The sequence below is a fragment of the Mastigoproctus giganteus genome, chromosome 9 (genome assembly GCF_048544385.1).
Source record: "Mastigoproctus giganteus isolate SK-2022 chromosome 9, ASM4854438v1, whole genome shotgun sequence".
Lineage (NCBI taxonomy): Eukaryota > Metazoa > Arthropoda > Arachnida > Uropygi > Thelyphonidae > Mastigoproctus > Mastigoproctus giganteus.
The window spans coordinates 184,059,997-184,085,170 of NC_143583.1; the positions used below are offsets into that span (position 1 = coordinate 184,059,997).

The 25,174-nt window shown below is 37.4% G+C and overlaps 1 protein-coding gene across 1 annotated transcript in view; it reads right to left on the minus strand.

The window, feature by feature from the left end:
• Positions 1–25,174, minus strand: part of LOC150080934 (alanine--glyoxylate aminotransferase 2, mitochondrial) — a 209,816-nt gene that overhangs the window by 109,675 nt on the left and 74,967 nt on the right. Inside the window, exons 6-7 of the mRNA XM_090380600.1 lie at positions 24,333–24,530; positions 14,546–14,638 (exon numbers count right to left, since the gene is read on the minus strand). Of these exons, the coding sequence (XP_090236726.1) occupies positions 14,546–14,638; positions 24,333–24,530 (291 nt within the window). The remainder of the gene's footprint in view (positions 1–14,545; positions 14,639–24,332; positions 24,531–25,174) is intronic.

Genomic DNA, 25,174 nt, shown 5'->3' on the forward strand with positions numbered 1-25,174 from the left:
GCTTGCTTTCTTGCATCATATGCCTCTATTAATGCTAACCTTTACTGGCAAACAAACTCCGGGTTAACACAAGATTCTTCATTTGGGGGAGAATAAACAGGATGCGGCAACATTTAAACCCACATTCGTGAGCTTACCTCACCGTAGCATGCAAGAAATGCGTAACAATAATGCCTCTACTCCATTATCATGGAGTAGAGGCATTATTGTGGAGCAGGTGCACACCTTTTGACAGCTTCCCCCATCTTTTTTCTTTTATAGCAGATTGTAGCTTTATGAGGAGGTTGGGATAATATTTCACTATCAGAGTACAGCCCTTTTCAAAGTAATCTGTTAGTACTGCACCATGCTGATCCCAAAAAACTGAGAGAATCACTTAGTTGCACCTTCACCTTTTTCGGGGTGGAAATTCTATATGCTTCCATTATTTTGACATTTGTTTAGTTTTGGAACAGAGTGATGGATGCAAGTTTCATCTATGGTGACTAACTGTGAAAAAAACTCCTCTTGCTTTTCCTGTTACATTGACAACATTTCATGTGCACATTGTGCCCTTTTTCTTTTTCTGGTAAAGGGTCAGAAGTCTGGGAATCCATCTATCAGACACTTTACTCATATGCAACTGTTGATGGATGATGTTCTCCACAAACCTACACTAATTTGGAGCTTTGCAGCTAGTTTCTTGATGTTAATATGGTGATCTTCCAGGATTAATGTCTCAATTTCTGCAAAAAACTGTCTTCAACAACAACAACGCTGTAACAACAACTGCAACAACACTGTAACCTGGGCAGTCTTCTCCATAAACAGCGACCGTTTCTTCGTGGATCATTCTGGGTGTTTTCCCCTGCAGAAAGAGGAACCAAATCATTGATCCGTATTCCACTTTATCCATTATGACAATTCACTTCATTCAGCACTGCAATGAAAAAAAATGAATTTGTGTAGTTGCTATAGAGATTTCAAGGTATCAAACAAAACATTTTGATCTTTCTTTCACAACTACTTCTGGTTGAATACAAATCAAATCTTTTCTGAACTCCTCCCCTCGTAGACGTGCCAACAATCTGCACACTACCCTACATATGAATCTGCAGCCTAAAAAGAAATAATTTTTTTGTTTTGTTTTCTGATAAACTCAAGTTTAAGTACCCTATTCCCTATATTAATGATGAATTTAGAAGAACAGGTTGATGTAAGTAGTAAGCTACATAGTGGAAGAAACCCACCTTCTACTCAGCAAAAATAGAAACTGTTGACTAGAGGAGGTGATGTATCATTCCTTCAACAGAGGCTGAGTGGTTCCAGCTCTCCCAGTGGCGGATTTCTGCACAGGCGCACGAGGTGCGCGCCTGGAGCCTCGTAAATCAAGGGGGGCCTCAAATCTCAGGTCTCAAAAAAAAAAAAAAAAATTTAAATTGTTTCATTTTAAATTTTTACACTCATCTTTATTACCGTTACTGAATAAAACTATAATTTAATATGAGAAGTTAGTAAACTCTTATGCGAATATCCCCACATATTATATGAAATATCCATGCGAACTAAGTGAATCTGAAGTAGAATACATATTATTATTAATGCTAGATTTTATGTATTAATGTTAGATTTTGGAGAGATGGTAGTTGTGTCATTTTTTCATTTAAACATTAGTTAAAATATGTATGAAAGAATTGCACAACCAAAATGATTAAAATCGCAACACCAAATCTAGAGCGCGTGCTATAGTAAAAACGTGCACATAGAATGCACACTGTAGTGGTACCAAAAATATTTAGAGGGGGGGGGGCTCAAAATTGAATTGCGGCTGAGGCCTCTCAAGTGCTAAGTCCGCCACTGAGTTCTCCTATGAATTTGACATGGCTTTTTATTGATGAGTTATACCGGTAGAATATCCAAAATCGGGCTGAAAATCAGAACTGTTCAAAATCCAGACACTAAGATTTTTTCTTCGTTTGTAAAACAGCCATTTCACTTTAATACAAAGAACTTCTCTGAATAGCATGACTGGATGACAAATTGGCAATTTCATTATATTAAAAGCAAATAGCATTTAATTTAAATCTTCCATAAATTCCATTGCAGTTTTTGTATTTGCATTCCTGCCTAAAAGTTTGGAATCAGTGTATGACAAAGGTTTCCATTCATTTTTTTGAAATTAGATATGACAATGTAAGGTTTATTATAAAAAACAACAAACTAAAAAGTATTTTAAGTTGTTTTTTTTATATTAAACACTGAAAAATTTACAGCAAAAAATATTGATATGATTAATATTAACAACTATATTGATTTTTCATTGAAATATGTTCTATCAGATTTTATCATTGCCTTATACAGACATGGCAATCTATCAATTAACTTTATAATAGTATCTTGACTAACATTATTCCAAACGATCTGCAAGGTTTCCTATAAATTTTGTGAAGATGAGTAGACTTCACGGAATTTATGGTCTATATGATCCCATAAAAGCTCTATTGGATTTAATTAAGGCAAGCGAAGTGGCCACACCATAATTTGTAATATTCCCTCCTGTTGTTTAGTTGCTAGAAAGATCCTGCACAGCTTAGAGCTTTGTTCAGGTCACTGTCTTGTTGTAATTATGTTTTCTACAGCAATATGTGTGAGAGGCAACAAGGGGGAGTAATACTCTTGATCTGATTATCAGTAATGATTATTTGTGCATTAAAAATCTGTAGATAAAAGAACAACAAATAGGTAGCAGTAACCACAGTGTACAGATGTGGGATTTACTTAAAGATGTAACTACCATTACGCGCAAAGGAAAGGTTTTTCGCTATGGTGATTATGGTGAACTCAGACAGTTTTAAATTTTATACAGTGGGACCAACTGATGATATTACCAACAGCAAATTCTAAATGGGAAGCATTCAAGGAATTAATCTAAGAATTCATACCAATTAAGAAATACTCTTCAAGGTTTAGGCCTAAACGGATGTCATATGAACTAATGAGACTCGTGACAGAGAAGAAAAATACATGGATGCATATAAATTATCAGGTGACACAGAAGCTTATGGTAAATATAAACTAGTCTATAATCAAGTCGCAGGTTAGGCGGGCAAAGACAGATTACAAGAAATCTTTGGCAAAGGATGCAGCAAAGACTTCTTTTCTTATGTAAACTCTAGAAGGAAAGTGGAGGAATCATATAGGACCACCTGATTTTGATAGTTCAACTGTTGACGATCCTGCTCAGGTTGCTGACAAACAATGAGTTGTATCTACATTCACACATGAAGAATTCTGCAGAGAAGGGGAGGCCAGAAGTTTATCAAACTCTAATAGGGAGCTAAATGACTTTGTAATAACTGAGAAGAAAGTGGAAGAGAAATTGTTGAAGTTAAACATAAGAAAGACACCTGAGATGGATGGGATCTATCCAATTATATTAAGAGAGGCAGCAAAGGAAGTAAGCAAACTCTTAGTTATAATTATGAGAGCATCCTTGGATTCAGGGGAGGTCCCCACAGACTGGAGTAGTGCAAATGTATCCCAAATTCACAAAGGGGGACCAAATGGTGACACGAGCAATTACAGACCTGATAGTTTAACTTCTGTTCCAGGGAAAGTAATGGAGTCACTGGTTAAAGAAGCAATACAGGATCATCTAGACAAGACTGCAGTTACAGTTCAGATACAGCATGGGTTTATTATGGGGAAATCTTCCCTGACCAATTTGACTGGATACTACAATGTGATAGCAAAGGAACTTGGATGTTCCTTTACGATGTTCCTTGGATGTTCACTTTTTTTTTAACTGGATGCAAAAAATAATTTTTTGCATCCAGTTCAAAATAAAAAAGTGGTAATCAATGGACACTGCTCTTTTTGAACTAACATTATTAGTGGAGTCGCCCAGGGTTCGGTGTTGACCATTGTTGTTTTCTATATTTATCAATGATATTGATGAATGTATAACAGGTTTAATGTTGAAGTTTGCTGATGATACAAAGGTTGGCAGGGTTGTTAATGACAGTAATGACAGTATGCTACTGCAACAGGATCTAAAAAGGTTGAGCAGATGTGCTGAGATGTGGCAACTGAAGTTTAATATTAACAAATGCAAAGTTTTCTGGGGTTACCGCTACTGCATGTGGGTAGCAGTAACCCCAGAAAAATGTACCAACTGTATGATACTACTTTTTCATTCTCTGCTACACTCAGGGTAGCGGAGAATGAAAAAAGACCTGGGGATAATTATGCAGTCAGATATGAAGTTTTCAGAGCAGTGCAGACAAGCTGCCAGAGCAGCTGATGGGATTTTGTCAATGATATACAGGAACTATGCTAGCAGGGATAAGGAGGTGATTATCCCTTCATATAAGGCAGGAGTGGCCTACTTAATTTGTGATGCGATCTACTTTTTTCCTTCAAAATGTGCCGCGATCTACCATCTCAAAAATTACATTGCACAAGGTGCACAAATCAAGGGAAGACTGTATATTTAAAATTCGTCGTGATCGACCGAAATTAAATCCACGATCGACTCGTTGGCCACCCCTGATATAAGGCAATGGTCAGGCCACACCTCCTGAGTACTGCATACAGGTCTAGAGGCCTTATTTTAGGAAGGATATAGAGCTGCTGGAACAAGTACAGAGAAAGGCAATGAGATTGGTTACAGGAACAAAGGGTTGCTCTTACCAAGAAAGGCTTACGTTCTGCAAACTAGGAACCTGCAAGGTGATCTGATTGAGGTGTTTAAGGCTTTGAATGGTTTGAGCAAGCTCAATGCTGATAGGATTCTTCCTCTTGCTGAGATTACTCAGGGGGACATAAATTCAAATTGAGGAAAGACAGCTGCAGAATAGATGTGCAGAAATTTGCCTTTAGCCAACAAGTGGTTGATTGCTAAAACAAACTTCCATCTGTCATTTGTGGAAGCTGATAGCTTAAATAAATTCATGGAAGAACTGGACAAAGTTTTGGAGTGAAAGGATAGGTGAATGGGAAGTGTTTTTTTTTTTTTTTTTTTTTTGGCTGATGCTGTATAAGCTTGCTTTCTTGTATCATATGCCACTACTAATGCTAATATAAAATTTATTCCAAAAAACCAAAGTCCAGAGGATACTGCATTATGTTCAAGAATGTTATTATAGCCTTCTCTCCTTAAAATTCCTTCAATTCTGGTGATGTCACTTACTCCAGAAAAACGGAAGCAACCCCAGATCATGATAGAACCACCGTCATGCTTAACTGTTGGCACTAAACAATGTGGCACCATGTTTTCTTTAGCTGATTGTCTCACAAACTCTACGCTTCGATCCAAAAATTTCAAATTTGGAATTATCCATCACTGTATGTTTTTCCGCCCTTCAACTGTCCAATGTATCTGGGCCCTGTGGAAAGCCTGGTCTTTGCAGATGACATGATTTTCCTTGTAAAAGGTAACTCATGAGCATTTGTAGAGCAAAGAGCAAACGCCGCCCTCTTGGATCTGCAGGAGTGGGCAAAAATGCACATGTTAAAAATATCGCCTGACAAAACCAAACAAATACTTCTAAAAGGCAATTTGGACATAAGCAGACATCCACAAATCAAAATTAACGCAACCACTATAAAAATGGTAACAGAACTAAAATATCTTGGAGTGGTCTTTGATTCAAAACTAACTTTTTACCCCCATTTGATCTGCTTGGCGAAGAAAGTGAGAAATTATGCAGGTATGATTGCCAGGATCAGTCAAGCAGACTGGGGGCTCAAAAGAGAGGCTCTGGCAGTCATATACCATGCAATGTTCCTACCTGTTATCACCTATAGAGCCGGTGCATGGTTCATCCGCTCGTAAGAAATAGGAATAAATTAGAATCAATACAAAGGACAATACTACTGACTATTACCAGAGCATGTCGCACAGTAGGCACACCTGCACTACAGCTGCTGGCCGGAACTCTCACACTTTACCTGGAAGTAGCCAAAAGAGGCTTATATTATAGATTTAAAAAGGGCATACCCACAGAATTTCTGGGGATAGCCCTTGACACAACCAACACCTTCAATGATGAAAGAAAAACAATAGCCACAAAGCTCCATGAGCTATGGCAAACAAAGTGGGAGCAGGAAACCAGACGTCTGGTTACCAAATGGTTTCTGCCATGGGTGTCAATGGTTAGCCCAGAACCACCTAAGTGGTATGCCCCTGGACTTTTTTACAACATTTATATTGACAGGTCACAGCTCCCTAAAGGCGAAACTAACCTCCTTAGGCCTGACTGATGACCCAAACTTCACCTGTGGCGAAAGTGAAGACTGGGCACATTCTATACGAATGTATAATATATGACATCCCCAGAACAGAGCTAATAGCACACATTGGTCCCCCTTCCCAGGGGAGAAGAACATCTGTTCATTATAGAAGAGCAAAATTATAAAGCTTTTACATCTTTCACACAGAAAGTATTTGAAATGTGCAGAGCAATCCAAAGAATGGCAATTCAGCCCCCAAGAAATTAGACAATAATCAATAGTAAAATTGCCCAAGTTTCCCACCATGCCCAGACGATGAATTAAAAACTGTTAGGACAGCAGTATTCTTCACCCTGACAGAAACCTCATATAACAAAACCCCCCAGGACTACCCTGCCATGTGTAGGAACCTAGAGCCCCACACCAAATAAGTAACCATGCAGGGGAGGGAGATGTACAGGCAGCCAGGGAAGCAGATTAACTGAAAAATATCAGTAAGCTAGTAGCGAGGGGATCCAATGTAGAATGAAAGAAGAATGAATGAATGAAAATGAAAGATAGAATGAATAGGCTGGGCACTGAGTGAACTAGGAATTATGGTAAAAGGGAATAAATGGCAGTTTTGGTGAAAGAAAGAGTGACCTAGCATGAGGGAAAGAGAGAGTGAATGGGAATGAGTGGAAGAGCAAATGTAATTGGCCGAAAGAATACAAAGTTAAAAATAACTTAGATTACGTTACATATACTGTACTAACAAACATTTACTAACCACAAACAAACACTATTACTGCATTGACCCTGGCCTGCAAAAAAAAAAAAAAAAAAATATATATATATATATATATATAAAAAAATGCAAGAAGAGTGAGAATGCAGATTATGAATGAAATAAATGTGTGTCTCTCCCACCCCCTCGCCTGGTGGGTTCCCCACTGCCAGCTAACATATCCCACCCCCCGAAGCGGGATGGGCAACTTGACCTTCATACCGGATTCGACACTGCTTGGACATGACATTGACGAAGACATTCTGCGGCTTTGCTGCCAACTGGGTACCTAACCTGGTTCCCTTTAAAACCCCACCCCCAGGGAGGGGGGGGGATGGATCTCTGTCTCCTCTCCTCCCTGCCTACCCCCCATACTTTGCCTGGTGGGGCTTGTCTCCACTGACCTCTTTGGGGATGCCTACTCTATCATCCCTATTCTTCTATCTGTTTTCTCCCCAGTCTTCAGTCTCCCCCCCTCTCTCATTAAATCGACCAAGGTACACCCTTAACAATGCCGCCAAATTCTAATCAGTGTCTAAATTCCACCGGTTTCGTCTAAATCTCTAAGACAACAAACACTATTAGCTTTTATCTAGCTATAACCTCACATCTAAATTTAATAACATCAAAATTTTGCCCGACCTATTAGGTGTTTAACAGATCTCTTTAGTGTTCAACCCTAACCAGCAATTTCCAAACAGCAATCCCATTAAGCATTAATGTCAAATGCGTAAATTTTTTTTTTTTTTTTTTTAAGGTCCTAGCCACTGAAATCCCAGGAAACTAGGTGGCAGGACCTGCCAGAGCAATTTGTTGTGATACTGGATACACCCGGCTAGCTTCCACGTGGCAGGGCATGGGCAACGTCAGGCAGCCAATAAGCCAGTCAAACAATGGGCACAACATATCACAGTGCACAGACACGGCCCACATACTTTCAAGTCTCTGGCTTGACAGTGTACTGTCCTCGATACAGCGAAACACACGCGGAGTTGGGAGAAATCCCAGGTGCCGTTTGACATGAACATAGCTTATGTCCAATGTTCATGTTTAAGTTCTCCTTGTGACAACCTTGGTACGTGTCTCTTGATAGTAGAACCTGGCTGCCTCCTCGTGGCTTGGGATGGGAGTCAGGGGGTAGGGGAGCCATTGTTCTCCTGCCCCCGACTGCTAAATGCCAGGTGCCGGCTTACAACATTCAACAAAACGCACATTAATATACACATAAAGATACAAACATTTCATTAAATTTTTTTTTTTTTTTTTTTTTTAATGCCGGTCTTGGCACTTTGCCGTTAGATGACTTGGCGCCGCATAGGGGGAAACCCTGGTTACCGCCTTTACATACAAGAATACTTTGAATACTTTGTCCAATGTTCATGGACAATTAAAGACTCCTTTTCAGACTGCCACACAACCATGAAGTCCTACTTGTTTAAGACACAGTTTTACAGTGGATGTGATCACAGGAGTTTTTGTTCCTACGGAACTCAGCTCAGATTTCAGGTGCAGTACACTGTTTATTGTATTTAGAAATAAATGTTATGGTCTTATCTGGTGCTTCCATTGTTAACACAGTAGTCCTGATCATGGTTTAAATTGCCAGGCTCCTTAAATCATTGAATGACAGTTTGTACTCCTTTAAATGAAACACTTAGTTTTTTGCCAATAATTCTGATAGAATAACTTTCTTTATACAGAGTTATAATAGCACTTTTTTTTTTTTTTTTTTCAACACAGTTCCATATTTCTTACCATGTTTATCACAAATCACAAAACTTTCACCAAACACTCTTTCTGAATGATGGGTGTTTGATTTTATAAATTACAGCTCTTACTCTTCAATTTATACTATTACTGAACCCTCTAGAATCATCTTAAACCTTCTATAATATTTATACAATATTCCTACTTTCCAGGATATTCTAGAATTATCTACAATATTCTACCACATTCAGGAATCTTCTACACCTTTCTGGAACATTTTTGAATATTCTAAAAATTTCTTAAATATTATTTAAGTTTTCTGATTTTTATACATAATAGAAAATATTTTAATAACAATTCCATAAACAAGTTGGTCATATTTTAGTAAAAACTTTGAAAATTAAGAAAAACGAAATGTGATTCTAAAATTTTAGATGGGAGTGTGTCTTCTTTGTCTGATGGCCAGCAGGCTTCCAGCTCCCTTAGGTAAACATGCTATATTCTTACTAACTTGCAACAGAAAGTCTGCTAGTCCATAATAATTTATAAAGCCATATATCTTGTGCCATGAGAATATTAAATGCTTTAAGTTTTAAACTTAACTGGATGAGATCAGATCAGCATACAACCGCCTTGATGAAACAACTGCACAGAAGCTATTGCCTAGGCTGTTGTCGTCTTTGGAAAACAAACAGATAAATATTGCAAGACTGAGCCCATAAGCCACTACCAAAAGTGCAATGCCCACTACAGCACTGGTAAATCGGCTGCAATAAAACAGTCAAAACAATGCTGTAAACCCTTGTGGCCTCAGCTATCCAAGATTATAAATCGAAATTTATTTGTTAAAAAAATAAAAACCTTCCTAAAAGGCCAGTTTTTGCAAGACTCCTATTTGAAATGTTGTTGTTGTTGTTTTTGTTGTTTTTTAGGCTACTCAGATAGAGATTCTTAGTGAATATGAAGTGGACTACAATGATTCAGATTTCTCTGCCAATTGCCACCTTTAGTGTTCTTCGGTAGATCAAGCTGTAGTTTTTTTTTATTTTTATTATTGCATATAAGTACAGCTATAACTTCAGTGTCACATTTATTGCTTTTTACATAAAGTGCATGCTACTACCCATACTTACCCTTTGAAGCAGTGCTTTTTATTTAGAGCAGTGCAAACCAAGGCAACTCACAGCAAAGTGCCTCTACAACATTAGATTAATGCACTAAGTAGCAAATCCATATAGAGCATATATACAGAATTGTACATGTTTAGCATAATATTATGCTAAACATGTACAATGACTTAATATAGCTTTCACAGTTTTCATAAATAGACTTAACTCTGTCTATTTAACTTACTACATCTCACAACTCATAATACTGTAAATCTATCTCATCATTGGACTGTTCAAGTCTTCACAATGCCTATCTGCCCACCAATGACTGAAACATGGGTGGGGGGTAGATTTGTCAACTAGAACTAAACTAAACTTGTAAGTTCAATCACATTAACTTGAAAAGAATTGAAACCAGAGCCTGGGTACTGGTATACTTTAAATATACAGCAATATACTTCTCCACCAGAACAGTGCCTTATATTCAAAGTAGCACAATACAAAGTCACAAAATAAGATTAATGCACTAAATAACAAACCCAGTTTGCTCATAACTATATACAGAAAATGCCTGTGCCTGACATGTATAATGATATTATATAGTTTTCACAGCTTGAAGTTTTTTCATAGACTTAACTATGTCTACTTCACTTATTGCGCCGTCCTACATCTCACATATTATGGATATATATTGTTATGGTCTAAATCTGTAAATTGACTTCTCATGGAAAAAGGGTTGCCATTGCCGTAGAGAGGTTGGACTTCTACCTGTTGGTCCGCGGAAGGTATTTGATTTCCCTTCTACCACCCAATGGGAGGCATTCCCCGATCCGCCACCTGGGGACGCGCCCTCTAGGGGTTACAGGCTCCCCCGAAGGTTACGGGTAACGCCCTAATATGGATTGCAGACTTTCTAAGAGACAGAAAGATCAGAGTAAGATATAATGGGGCCTACTCCAGGGACAGAAGAACATGGCAGGGAGTCCCGCAAGGCTCTGTTCTCAGTCCCCTGCTCTTCCTGCTATACACTAATAACGTCCATCAACATATAGACGAAGACACCAAGATTGCATGCTATGCAGATGACATAGCAATATGGCATACCAGCAGAGACATGGCAAAATCAGAAATATCCATAAACAGATCACTAAAAGGAATTGTGGACTGGGCAAGAGAACTGAAATTACAGATAAATCCCCATAAAACTAACCACACAGTTTTTACCACAGACAGAAGCCGCAGAAAGAACTTTAACCCAGCTATCGCTATAGACGGCGTGCCCACTTCAAAAATGGATAACCCAAAATATCTGGGTATAACCCTCGACACAGAACTACGTTTCACCAAACACATTGAAAATAGCTCCAACAGAGCACCGAAGAAGTTAAACATCCTAAAAAGCTTATGTGGTACGAACTGGGGAGCAAATCCGAAAACACTTAAAACAACTTATACCTCACTTATCAGGGCTAATTTGGAATATGCAGCACCAATATGGGCGCATGCTTCTGAGTCTGCACTTGGAAAACTGGACAGGATCCAAGCAAGAGCAGCCAAAATAATCATCGGGGCTGTTTCGTCTACAAACAACACCAAAGCAGAGCGGGAATGCGGCCTTCAGACACTCAATCAAAGAAGAAGATATCACACAATTAAATTCACTAATAAGGCTAACAGCAGAGACATTGATCATATCTCCCGTAGGACCTTTATAAATTGGAACTGCAGGTCAAGACTCAAAAGGTCATCTACCATGAAATACGATAAGGAAATCAGAGAAAGTCTTGATCTTGAACTCACAAAATATGACATACTTCAAGAGCCTACCTTACCATCTTGCATCCCCCAAAATACCACAATAAACTTGGATCTCGTGGAACACTGCACAAAAAAAGAAATCGAGACCATTGTCAAAGCTATAGGAATCAAAACAATTGAGACTTATTCGAGGCGTGACTTAGTACAGATGTATACCGATGGATCCTCTGACGAGACGATCCTCAAGGGCGGAGCAGGCATACACACAACCCTGACAAATACTACAAAAATGCAACAAAGCATAGGTGCAGGCAGCATCGCCTCTAACTTTACATGTGAGCTAAGGGCAATCCTTGAGGCCCTAAATAGTTATATTTCACTAAGAGACATAGACAGAGCCAGAGGGCTTGTAATCTTCTGCGACTCAAGAGCGGCCCTGCTGGCAATAAAACATGGACGCACAGGACATTCACCGACATTTGGAGATAGTTCATCAATTGGGAAAGAGCTGCACACTACAGTGGATGCCTGCGCATGTGGGTATAGAAGGAAATGAGGCGGCCGATAAACTGGCAAAAGAGGCAAGAAACTTAAATCACAACACCTCAAAAACCATAACTCTAGATGATGCTAACGCCATCACCAGACACAGACTCAGACAGAAACATATAGAAACTGACCACCAAATCTGCGAGATTAATGCAAATAGGAACATCACTAAGACCATTGCCAGACTGAGAACTCGACACATGGCAGGTATGAAAATTAGTGCGGATGGTACCAGAACTTATAAACTTTGCAGAAACTGTCCGAAAGAACAGCTTACTCCGGAACACATCTTCAGCTGTCCTGCAATTCAGGCGACTTTGCAAAGCATGGACGAATCCCCTTTTCAGGGAGAACTTTATAACGAAAAGATCGTGGACTTAGCTAAAGCAGTGATATCAGCGCATGGTTCAATTTGACTTCAAATGGACACGACACCAACCAACCATATTGTTATGGGTTATTCAGGTCTTCACAATGCCTACCCACTGATGAGATCCCAAAAAAGGATTGAAACATAGGTCTGTGTAATAGAATACACTTCTCCATTGGTGCAGTGGCTTTTACTGGCAAACTTTCTTTATAACTTGATGCTACCCTAAGCACGGTTATGCATAACACAATCAACAGCATTGTCGAGTGTGTTACTAGGCCATGTCCATGTCAAATAAATACAAGCCTTTATGATGACATTATTATTATTAGTCATACGGTACAAGGAAGCCTGAGGCTTTTGCTGCACCAGCCAAAAAAAATTTCTGAGTTACAGAGAGAGAGAGAGAGAGAGAGAGAGAGAGAGAGAGAGAGAGAGAGAGAGAGAGAGAGAGAGAACAATAGTCAGAAGTAGAAGGAAATCACCAAGAAAGAGAAGAATTATGATATCCAGCTCAGGACCATGGGGGTGTGTGTGTGCCCAGCCCATAAATGCATATTATCAATTCACAGAATGTTCCCAAGATCCATATTGTCATCTTAGTCATTCATGTGAGGAGCAGGTCTTTGTTGCAATTAGATGGGGTTAAATGCTGTATCATGCAGATTATGTAAAAATACCTGAGCAATATGTTTTTTCATAGCATTTTGCAAAAATTAACAATGAAATGTCAAAATGTTTTTGCAAAGTGCTATAGAAAAAATGTTGTTATACATTTTCACTATACATCACGAAATGTTGAATTTTAATTAAACTACTCTCACTGTAGGTGACCCATGCCAATTTCTCACTACACTTTTGAGCATAGCAATGGTAGTCTTAATGACAACTGTGAAAACAGTTCTCTTCTTAATCCTTTCAGAAAACAATATTCTCAAAATATGGCCAAGGAACACTTGGCTGTTCTTGTAAAAGAGCCTCATAAACAACATATTTCCACAACTCTCATTTCTATATGGTCTGAATATTGTATATTCTAAATTTCAACACACATTTAGAATTGTATATTCTAAATGTGTGATTAACTTTTTTCCATTTACAGAACTAACTTTTTAACTTTTTTCCGGTTACAAAATAATTGTTTTATTATAACCATCCTGTCTTTGACTAGGGTGGGCTGTGGTTCTTTTAAGCTGTCATAATAAATATAGTAAACTATGTAAAATTCAGCACTCTAAAATCCAGAATTCTTGAAAACCTGGCAAATTTTACAAAAAAAAAAAATTAACATTTTATAATCCAGAAATATGAAGACAGAAATCTGGCTCTCATATCAATGGTCCCATTTTTCCAGAAAAATCCTTCCAAAAAGAATGACATTTCTTTCTTCATAATATTATGCTTGCACAGCTATATTGTCCTTTATTTGTTTTTGTTCTTTAATTTGTTTGCTTTAAGCCTCTCCAAAAGGTTAACTGACAATTTGTTTAAAAGATGAGATTGCTATGACAATGTTTTTCAGGACTAACTGGTCTCTCAGCAGATAGCAGGCGGTCACTAGTGACAACATGTAGACAAAGCATGTATAAAGAATTGTTCCATGTTTTGCCTGTATACTAAATCAGTTTTTTTAAAGTTGTAATATAGTGAAAGTTATCTGCTGAAAGTAGTGCAAACTAGGGTAACTCATTAGAAATGAAAGCTGGTTCTGCTGTGAGAATTAAGACCACTGCATTATCCAAGCAGTTTAAATCTGTTGCCTGCAAAAACAAATGAAAGGAAAAGACAGTCATTATAAATGTTTACCTATAAATAAGTTCAATTTTTTGTATTTAACATTTATTTTGAAATGTGCCCCTCTAAAACTGCTCAACCAATAAATACCTCTCTAAAATCCAGCACCTCTCAATTCCCAGGTTGTCAGATTTCAGAGTTTACTCTAGTTAGCTTTTTTGCAGGTATATCAACTATAATAAAAGAGTTAAAATGAAGTTATGTATTGCTCCATCACCATACACACAAAGTATAAAACTGAAATTTAATTATTTATTGTTATTTGATTTTTCAACTTACTTCATCCGCAATACAGAGTCCTCCCTGCTCACGAATCAATTTATATGCCTTTTGAAGATACCCTTTCGGAAACTGAACAGTGCCACCAACACCCTAAAAACAAATATGCAAATATGATCAAAAATTCAGGAAGAGGGAGTTGCTTTGTATGCTGAAACTGCAGCGGTGTAACAAGTTGTGACTTATTGCATATGTTTGGTGACTTACTAAAACATAGTAATGAAAGAATCATCTCTTATCTGCATTCAGTGTGAATTAGTGCACATTATATAGGTATTTTTATGTATATTCACATTTTAAAATAAATATTTTACTGAGAAGTGAATTTGCATTTAACTTCAAATTAGGGAAAAGTGCAAAAGAAACCAACAAAATGTTAAAAACAGCTTTTGGGGAAGATGCTGTGTCATTCAAAGACTTCCCAATGGTTCACAAAGTTCAAGGAGAGCTGCTTGTCTGACAAAGATGACCCTTGCACTGGCTGCCCTTCAACTTCAAAAACTGATTTAATCAATCATGCTTGTGATATGATTAGGAATGATCAACATTTATCTATCTCTCAAGTTTCTGGTGAAATTAGTATTTCTTATGGGTTGCATCAATTTTAGAAAATATGTGCCTCACATCCTCAAAGAGAATAGCAAGTATGCACCTGTCAGGACATCTTTGTCAAAATGCTGCTTTTGATCCACACTTTGTTCTTCCATCATTACTTTACTACTGTGATGAATCATGATGTATGGATGTGAACCAGAAAACAAGGCCCAGTCCTCTCAATGGAAACTCAATCCTCTCCAAGGGACCAAAAAAAAAAACCAAGACAAGATCAAATGTGAAGATAATGCTTATCATATTTTCTGACTCACAGAGCATTGTTCATTATGAATTTACATCACATGGTCAAACAGTGCACCAGAAATACTATAAAACAGTTCTATGGCAATTGTGCAATGTTGTTTAGAGAAAATAACCAGAAAAGCAGACTACGTGGCATTGGCACTTGCATCATGACAATGTCACTGCACACTCAGTATTTCAATTAAGAATTTCTTGCCAAGCATTCTGTGCTTGCTTTTTTTTTTTTTTTTTTTTTCCTGTTTTTGTTTCCCAAGCTTAAAGCTCTTTTGAAATATCACAGATTTGTAAGGACTGAGAAAATTATTCATAAGTAAAACAGGCATTATTAGCAAAAAAAAAATTATAAAGGGAATGCCTCCAATAGCTGCAGAAGCCTTGCAATTGATTAGTCCAGTATCAAAGAAGATACACAGTATATACAAGGAAACCACTTCAGGGAAAATTTATCCAAATGTAAAGTAAGCTTCATTTCCCAAATATTAATTTAGTTCTCAACCTTCTCAATTATACCTCATAAACATATTCATCTTAAACTATTAAAGATAAAAGTTTCAGTTGCTATTAATTTCATTATCATATGTTGATATTGTATATTATAAATATAATGAATACATATACAAATTTCTCCCTATTCTCTGCATTTACAAGGTCAGAATAATTACGTATTCCCTGTGACATTATTAACTTGGCAGTGATGGAGGGTCACCCTCAAAAATAAGATTCTCACATTAAATGTTAAGCAATGATTAAAAATGTGAAAATTTTTCTACCTTCCTAAATATAGTCAATATTTTACTGTAGTATTTTATGAGATGGCAAAACTATTTGGCTTTTTGATGCTGACACTGTTTCTTTATAGTTGCAGGGTTACTTGTTTTCCTTTTTCCATCAGTTCAATAAATATCTCTTGTCTTACCCTAGTTTCTTGTAAAAGATTTACATTGTTGTTCAAAGATTTTAAAGAAAATATTTTCCACTACTCACGCAGTTGTGAATAACGGCAAAATGATACAAGAAAGCAAGCATACATTCCATATCATCTGTCCACTCCCTCTAACAGTCTGTCTCATTTTTCCACGAATTTATCCAAACTACCCACAGATTGAAGTCAAATTTCCTCACACCAATCTTGCAAACTGTCATTACTCAAGTTGAATTTATGGCCCCTTATCTGTGTAGTCTAAGAAAGATTTCTGTTAGTCCAATTTTAATGAAATTTGGGTAGGTTGACAAATTGTTCTAAAGAGAAAAATATAAAATTTCATGAAAATTCATTCACTAAGTATTGAGTTATTACATGCAGTACATTCGACAGATGGACAAAGAAATAACTGTCGGATTTCCATTCATTCAATTTTAATGAAATTTGGAATGGCTCATTAAATCTTTCAAAAGGGCCCAAATATAAAATTTCATGAAAATCCAACCACTGAGAGTCAAGTTATTATGTGAGGATGGGGAAAAAAAATAATAATAATAATTTTTAGATTTCTGTTAGTTTGCTTTTAATGAAATTTGGAATGGATCAATAGATCTTTTTAAAAAGCCAAAAGGGTCATTCCATGTCAAGTGGCCTAGGGGTCCCTGCTTGACCATCTTCAATTTTGTTGAAACTTGGTGTGGATGTTTAAACAGGTTTCAAATGAAGCTGTGCAAAATTTCAGTTCAAAATATAGTATGCTTGAGGCACCAGCATCTTTTTTGTGGATAACTTGTGTTATGCAGAATAAATCACAAAAAATTTTTTAAAGTTTTAAGTGTTACTGTTGCACAATGGTGAGAGGTAGTGCTCTGAAACTTGGTATACCTAGTTAACTTGTGGCAGACAATGCAAACCTTTTGGTGTCCAGCCTCAAAAACCTCTACATTTTTTACAATGTGGTCTAAAACTGGCACAAAAATTTGTCACAACAAATTTAAGCAAGACTTTTGAAAGTCATAACTTTGAAATAAAAACCTTTGGTACCTTCTTCTTTGGGCATTCCATTTAACTTCTGCATGAATTCAGCCTAACTAAATAGCAGCTCTTATGCTTGTTTTCTGGCTGAGACAGTTTCCTTCAAAGATTGAAAGTCAAAATTTACCTATCTTTAGGGGCAAATATCTTAATGTAGGACACCTTCAATTCTCTCGTTTTTGCCACCACTGGAAAGAGCAGAGTTTCATCTACAAGGATCATCATTTATCTGTTTTGTGTCTTTGCACTTGAGGCCTTAAAATTAAGCCTAAACATCAAGTAGTTTTATGTGCCATATTGTTATTTTGTGAGATCTTTTTTGTTGCAGAACACTTCCTTATTCCTGTCTAATGTTTAGAATAATCTAGAAATAGAGTATATTCTAGAATATTCTACAATTCTGGAATATTCTTGAATTCCAAAAAAAAAAAAAAAAAAAAAAAAACTGATGAACATTCTAGAATCATACAAAAAAAAAAAGTATAAATTTCTGATATTTGAACCATGCTATTAATAATGTGTTTTATCTTCATGATGAATGGTTTGTTTATTTTGTCTATTTTTTATTCTTTGACTGTAATAAAGTTAATTAAGTTTTAATTGCTTGCAGAAACATCCACTTATTAGTCAGCATGAAAGCCATGGAATCAGAAGATTTTACTGGAGATAAGCTGGACTCATGCACCGTCATATGGATAATTCTAAATGTCATGTGCTATCCTATACACTCAAAACTGGGATAAAATTATTTAAAGAATTTGAAGGACAACAGCTGATGGGTAGGTTGACAAAGTGGATTAAAACTGGGTAAAGAAGACAGAATTTGTCTACATCAGGGGTGGCCAACGAGTTGATCGCGATCAACCAGTCAATCATGGATTTAATTTCGGTCGATCATGACGAATTTTAAATATACAGTCATCCCTCAATTTGTGCACCTCGTGCAATGAAATTTTTGAGATGGTAGATCGCGGCACCTTTTGAAGGAAAAAAGTAGATCGCATCACAAATTAAGTTGGCCACTACTGGTCTAATCATGAAGATAACGTAGACAAATAGATTTGTCTACATCAGACAAAAAGCTTTGCTTTTGACAAAATTTGAATTTTTGCAGCATTCATGATGCAATCCTTTTCAGAAGAAAGATAAATCATATGGTGAAAAAAAGTTTACAACCAATAGATTTGTCAATAGCAGACTATCTGAAAGACCTAACAAAGGTAGACATAAAACCAGGCCAGAAGCTGTGCCCATCATGATGAAAAGAGTCTAACAGCTGAAAAGCAGCAAAAGGAACATCAACTTCATCAGATCATGATGACAAAATTCATGTGACTTGAACACAAGTTTGATGGCTATTGGTGTTTCTCCTCTGAATTTCAGAGAATGGCTAAGAGAGAGAGAGAGAGAGAGAGAGAGAGAGAGAGAGAGAGAGAGAGAGAGAGAGAGACTCACAAGGCTATGCCAAAAGGAAGGCAAGTCAAGTACAAGATGCAATTTGACTGGCAATTAAGCCAAGTGCAAGTCAGTGTGGAAATTGCTTAGATTACATTGAGCCTGAAAGAATTGAAAGAAAAGTTGATGGTATCAAGTCATTCAGAAATACTTCAAATATTAACACTAGCTCCAGTTAGTTGGTCCATAAAGAAAACAATGGAAGAGTTGTCTCAGAAAGAATGGCCAATAAAGCTAGAAAAAAGAGAAGGAATCATGGCCAAAGCTGGAAAAAAGCTTTCTGAGCAAGTAGAGCAAAAGATGATGGAATTTAGTCAGATATGCCCTGGAAAGAAAGATTACATTTCCATTAGAAATGTAAAGTCGATTAGAAAAGTGCAAGCTCTGGCATTGATGTGGGCAGCTGAGAGCTTGATGGGCCCCTCAATTTAGTTCCTTCGAGGGCATCCACCCTGTCCTTCAAGCTCTCATATAGGCCCGTAACAACGCTGAGTTGTTGCCTGATTTTGTTACACTCCTTGCCTCGTGCACACACAAAGACATCCCCATGGCAATATCATGTCCCGTACCTGATTGCTCCATAAACATTATGCAAGCAGTGTACTTTAAAAGGCTGTGATTCAGAGGGCAACTGCTCCCTCAGTTCTCCTCTGAGCCACAGCATTCCCATTAGCTTGAGCCTTTTGCTTTGCTGCTCTGGTCTGAGTCATGATTTTGATTTAATTTCAATAAAATTTCAATTTCAGTACAAAATTATAATCTTAAACTTGTATCCCAACATTATAGCAGGATGAGGCATTCACATCGCTAACTGGGCAACATCACTATCACAAACAGCTATCACTGATTGTACAAAAAAAAAAAAAAAAAAAAAAAAAGCATGGCATTCTCAAAAAGAGTAATGATGACTCTTCAAACAGGCCTCTGAGGTTGGGTATGTTCATATTGTAGTTTTAAATGTTTTTCACCAACCTTATGTAGAAATAAAACACAAAGAAAACGAAAACTGGAATCTTGATAACTATGTATTTATAATAAGTTATATTTGTCTGTATTTACAATAAATTATTTAACTTTACAACTAAAATATATGAAATATACATTAAAATATACTGAGTTAAGATCAATAAAATACATTAAAATATACTAAATTAAAATCGATAAAACCAAAGCTTTCGAAGGCTCTTGCCTTCTTCTTCAGCGGTATTTTCTTTGTTCTGCGGTGCGTCTTTAAATACCAGCAGGTTCACGGTACTCATCACGTGTTTCATTCCCACGTGTTCCGTTCTCTTGTGTTACAGAATCGGAAGTGGCTCGAGAGTGGGTCATGTGGAACTGTTCATCCCTTCTGAGGATAGTAGCCTCAAAGAGGGGATGGATCCGCATTCCTCTATCTCTATTAATGTTCACTGTGGAACAGATCCGCAAACTCTCAAGCCACTTCCGGTCCCAGAACTTATTCGCCCGATCGGTGATGATAGCCTCGTCCGGGGAGATGTGGTGCTGCTTCTCCCAAAAATGCTCGGCCACGGCGGATTTACCATAGTCCGCACTTCCTATTGCCTTAGTGTGCTCTCCCAGACGGTCTTTGAGACGGCGTTTTGTTTCCCCTACATAACACTCCCCACAATCCAGGCATCTAATACTGTATACGACCCCACTTGCATTCTCTTTTTGAATGGGGTCCTTTACTCGTGACACGATTGTGTGCAGCCTCCGCCCCGGAAGCTGCACACAACGCGTCTGATAATTTCTTAGTATTCTAGTTATGTGATCGGTTAGACCCGGATAGTAGGGAATATATGCAGTGGATACTGGCGTAAAAGATTCGCCTCTCCTCTGATTTCCTTTAATATATTTTTCTATAATCCTCTGGGGGTAGCCACATTTTGTAAGATCCGTCGTGACACATTCATACTCTATCTTCCTATCCTCGGAGGTACTACAGTGTGATTTTGCCCTGTCAACTAATGTTCTAACCACACTGTTCCTATGATGGTTGGCCTGAGCTGAATTGTAGTGCGAATATTGACCTTTACACATCGATTTCCTATAGACCTTAGTCTTTAGTTGTTGGTCTTCCCTACAGACCAACACATCTAGGAACGGCAAAACTCCTCCTTCTTCTGCCTCCGAGGTAAATTGTATGAATGGGGAGAAGCCATTTAAAATATTCAACACCTGATCTTCACTCCCCTTTCGAATAATTGAAAACGTATCATCTACGTATCTTTTCCAGGGGCGCATAGGGAGAACACTAACATTAAATATTCTAGCCTCGAGCTCCTCCATAGCTAAATTAGCTATAATTGCGCTAATGGGGGAGCCCATGGCTGTACCGTTAACCTGCTTATACATAGTATTATCAAACACCATAGTGGTGCTTGAGAGGCATAATTCTATACCTTTCTCAATATCCTCTAAATTTAATTGTGTTCTAGTATTTAGAGTAGTATCTCTCCGTAAGGCCATGTGTGCACAATGCACTCCATGGTCAATCAGAATACACGTAAATAGAGATTTCACGTCGAAAGATATCATAGTTTCATTCTCTTCTATGCGTTGGCTTCTAATAAAATGCACAAAGTCTTTGCTGTCCTTAATACTAAATTCAGAAAGTCCTACTAATGGAGATAATAATTTGGCTAAGAAACCAGATAGTGCATATGTGGGACTGCCTATAAATGAAACTGTGGGTCTAAGTGGTACCCCCATTTTATGAATTTTAGGCAAGCCATAAAATCTTGGTATTTGGCTCCCTGTAGCATGCAGTACCCAATATTGTTCTTTGGAAATTTTGCTAGACTTAAGCCAACTCTGTACCATTCTATTCACTTGCCGTTCCAAGCTAAGCAGTGGACTTTTCTGAATACCCTTATAGGTTGTACGATCATTCAATAAATCCAACGCCTTATTTAGATATGCTTCCTTATCAAGAACCACCGTTGCCCTACCTCCTACGTATAAGTCCACTGCTTAGCTTGGAACGGCAAGTGAATAGAATGGTACAGAGTTGGCTTAAGTCTAGCAAAATTTCCAAAGAACAATATTGGGTACTGCATGCTACAGGGAGCCAAATACCAAGATTTTATGGCTTGCCCAAAATTCATAAAATGGGTGTACCACTTAGACCCATAGTTTCATTTATAGGCAGTCCCACATATGCACTATCTGGTTTCTTAGCCAAATTATTATCTCCATTAGTAGGACTTTCTGAATTTAGTATTAAGGACAGCAAAGACTTTGTGCATTTTATTAGAAGCCAACGCATAGAAGAGAATGAAACTATGATATCTTTCGACGTGAAATCTCTATTTACGTGTATTCTGATTGACCATGGAGTGCGTTGTGCACACGTGGCCTTACGGAGAGATACTACTCTAAATACTAGAACACAATTAAATTTAGAGGATATTGAGAAAGGTATAGAATTATGCCTCTCAAGCACCACTATGGTGTTTGATAATACTATGTATAAGCAGGTTAACGGTACAGCCATGGGCTCCCCCATTAGCGCAATTATAGCTAATTTAGCTATGGAGGAGCTCGAGGCTAGAATATTTAATGTTAGTGTTCTCCCTATGCGCCCCTGGAAAAGATACGTAGATGATACGTTTTCAATTATTCGAAAGGGGAGTGAAGATCAGGTGTTGAATATTTTAAATGGCTTCTCCCCATTCATACAATTTACCTCGGAGGCAGAAGAAGGAGGAGTTTTGCCATTCCTAGATGTGTTGGTCTGTAGGGAAGACCAACAACTAAAGACTAAGGTCTATAGGAAATCGATGTGTAAAGGTCAATATTCGCACTACAATTCAGCTCAGGCCAACCATCATAGGAACAGTGTGGTTAGAACATTAGTTGACAGGGCAAAATCACACTGTAGTACCTCCGAGGATAGGAAGATAGAGTATGAATGTGTCACAACGGATCTTACAAAATGTGGCTACCCCCAGAGGATTATAGAAAAATATATTAAAGGAAATCAGAGGAGAGGCGAATCTTTTACGCCAGTATCCACTGCATATATTCCCTACTATCCGGGTCTAACCGATCACATAACTAGAATACTAAGAAATTATCAGACGCGTTGTGTGCAGCTTCCGGGGCGGAGGCTGCACACAATCGTGTCACGAGTAAAGGACCCCATTCAAAAAGAGAATGCAAGTGGGGTCGTATACAGTATTAGATGCCCGGATTGTGGGGAGTGTTATGTAGGGGAAACAAAACGCCGTCTCAAAGACCGTCTGGGGGAGCACACTAAGGCAATAAGAAGTCCGGACTATGGTAAATCCGCCGTGGCCGAGCATTTTTGGGAGAAGCAGCACCACATCTCCCCGGACGAGGCTATCATCACCGATCGGGCGAATAAGTTCTGGGACCGGAAGTGGCTTGAGAGTTTGCGGATCTGTTCCACAGTGAACATTAATAGAGATAGAGGAATGCGGATCCATCCCCTCTTTGAGGCTACTATCCTCAGAAGGGATGAACGGTTCCACATGACCCACTCTCGAGCCACTTCCGATTCCGTAACACAAGAGAACGGAACACGTGGGAATGAAACACGTGATGAGTACCGTGAACCTGCTGGTATTTAAAGACGCACCGCAGAACAAAGAAAATACCGCTGAAGAAGAAGGCAGGAGCCTTCGAAAGCTTTGGTTTTATCGATTTTAATTTAGTATATTTTAATGTATTTTATTGTTCTTAACTCAGTATATTTTAATGTATATTTTATATGTATATTTCATATATTTTAGTTGTAAAGTTAAATATAATTTATTGTAAATACAGACAAATATAACTTATTATAAATACATAGTTATCAAGATTCCAGTTTTCGTTTTCTTTGTGTTTTATTTCTACATAAGGTTGGTGAAAAACATTTAAAACTACAATATAGAGTAATGATGACCTTTGAAGCAGTCCATCAGGCAACTGATATAACTCTCATTGCATTCTCTACATGAATGCTACAAATCATCTCACTGTTTTGTATTAATGGTATAAGGGGTTTTGAGAGGAGATGGTACATTGTAGTTTTCTGAAAGAATTTGCACCATTATTGTAATTGCACAAAATCCTGGAAATTCCATGAGATATCCCTGGGTAGAATGGAATACAAACCACACTGAGTGCTCAGTTTGAATTCAATCCAAAAAAGAGTGTGGTGGTGGCAATAAATCATAAACTTCTGGATTAAAAACAACTCCCAGTATTTTAAAAGTTGGTTCTTTGAAGCATGTAAGTGTCTGGTTATGTTTACCAATATATAATGTAGATGTGAACACAGAAACACTTGTTGAAAAACTTGAAGGAAAGAAAGCAACTTATTTTTCTGTCCTGCAAGTTTTCAACATATCATCTTTCACATTTGTACCAATATAAAGAGTGCTGCCATCTCACAAGGAGTTGATGTGGTGGTGGTTTCTCCTTCTGGAAAGAGGGCAAATTATAAATAATTCTTAATATTTGTGAATATGTTTTATTAACTGTGATAACTATTTGATCCTTTACCTGAATGCTCTCAGCAAAAAATGCAGCAACACCTTTTGAAGGAAGAGAATGAATTAGCAAATCATTTAGTTGACCTGCATATTTGTCAGCAGCCTCACAGTAATCTGCCTTACAGGAACACTTTCTATCTGCCTGTACAGGAGAATCTCTGCAGTGTGCACCTCCCCATATACCTCGATAAGGATCTGGATTCATTGCCTGAGCCAAATAAAAATTAAACCAGTAAAAAAAAAAAAAAAAAAAAACCATACTAAGATTATGAACTGAATTTGATCATTTTTCAAATCTGTAAAATTGCTAAAAATCAATAAGAGAAGAAAACAATTGTTAAAGACAGCACTTATATAGTGATAATGTGCAGCCAGTACAGTTTTTTTAAAAACAGATCCTTCGAAAAAAAAAAAAAAATTCTTTCCATACAGTGAGCACATTTTTTGTTTTTAAGATAAAGTGATTATTATTCAGTGATTATCATTAATTTATATATATTATATATATACATATATATTCAAGGATGGAGAACAGACTATTTTGGAAACTCCTATGCAGACATTTCTTATTACTTAAAAATTATTGATTTTTATTACATCTTTTGTTAAAATTAATAGCGCACTTGTTTACTTGTGCTTAACCGATAAAGTTGGCTAATTCATTGTTACTTGGTTTTCAAAATTACTTAGAAAATGAAAGTTGTAGTCTGCATCCATTGTACTGTATCAATAAAACAGTACAATGGTGGCAGACTACAATACAATGTACTATATCAATATAACAATTACATAGCCACCATTGTTATTGTATCAATATAAGAATGATATAAACAGAGTATCAATTATAGCATT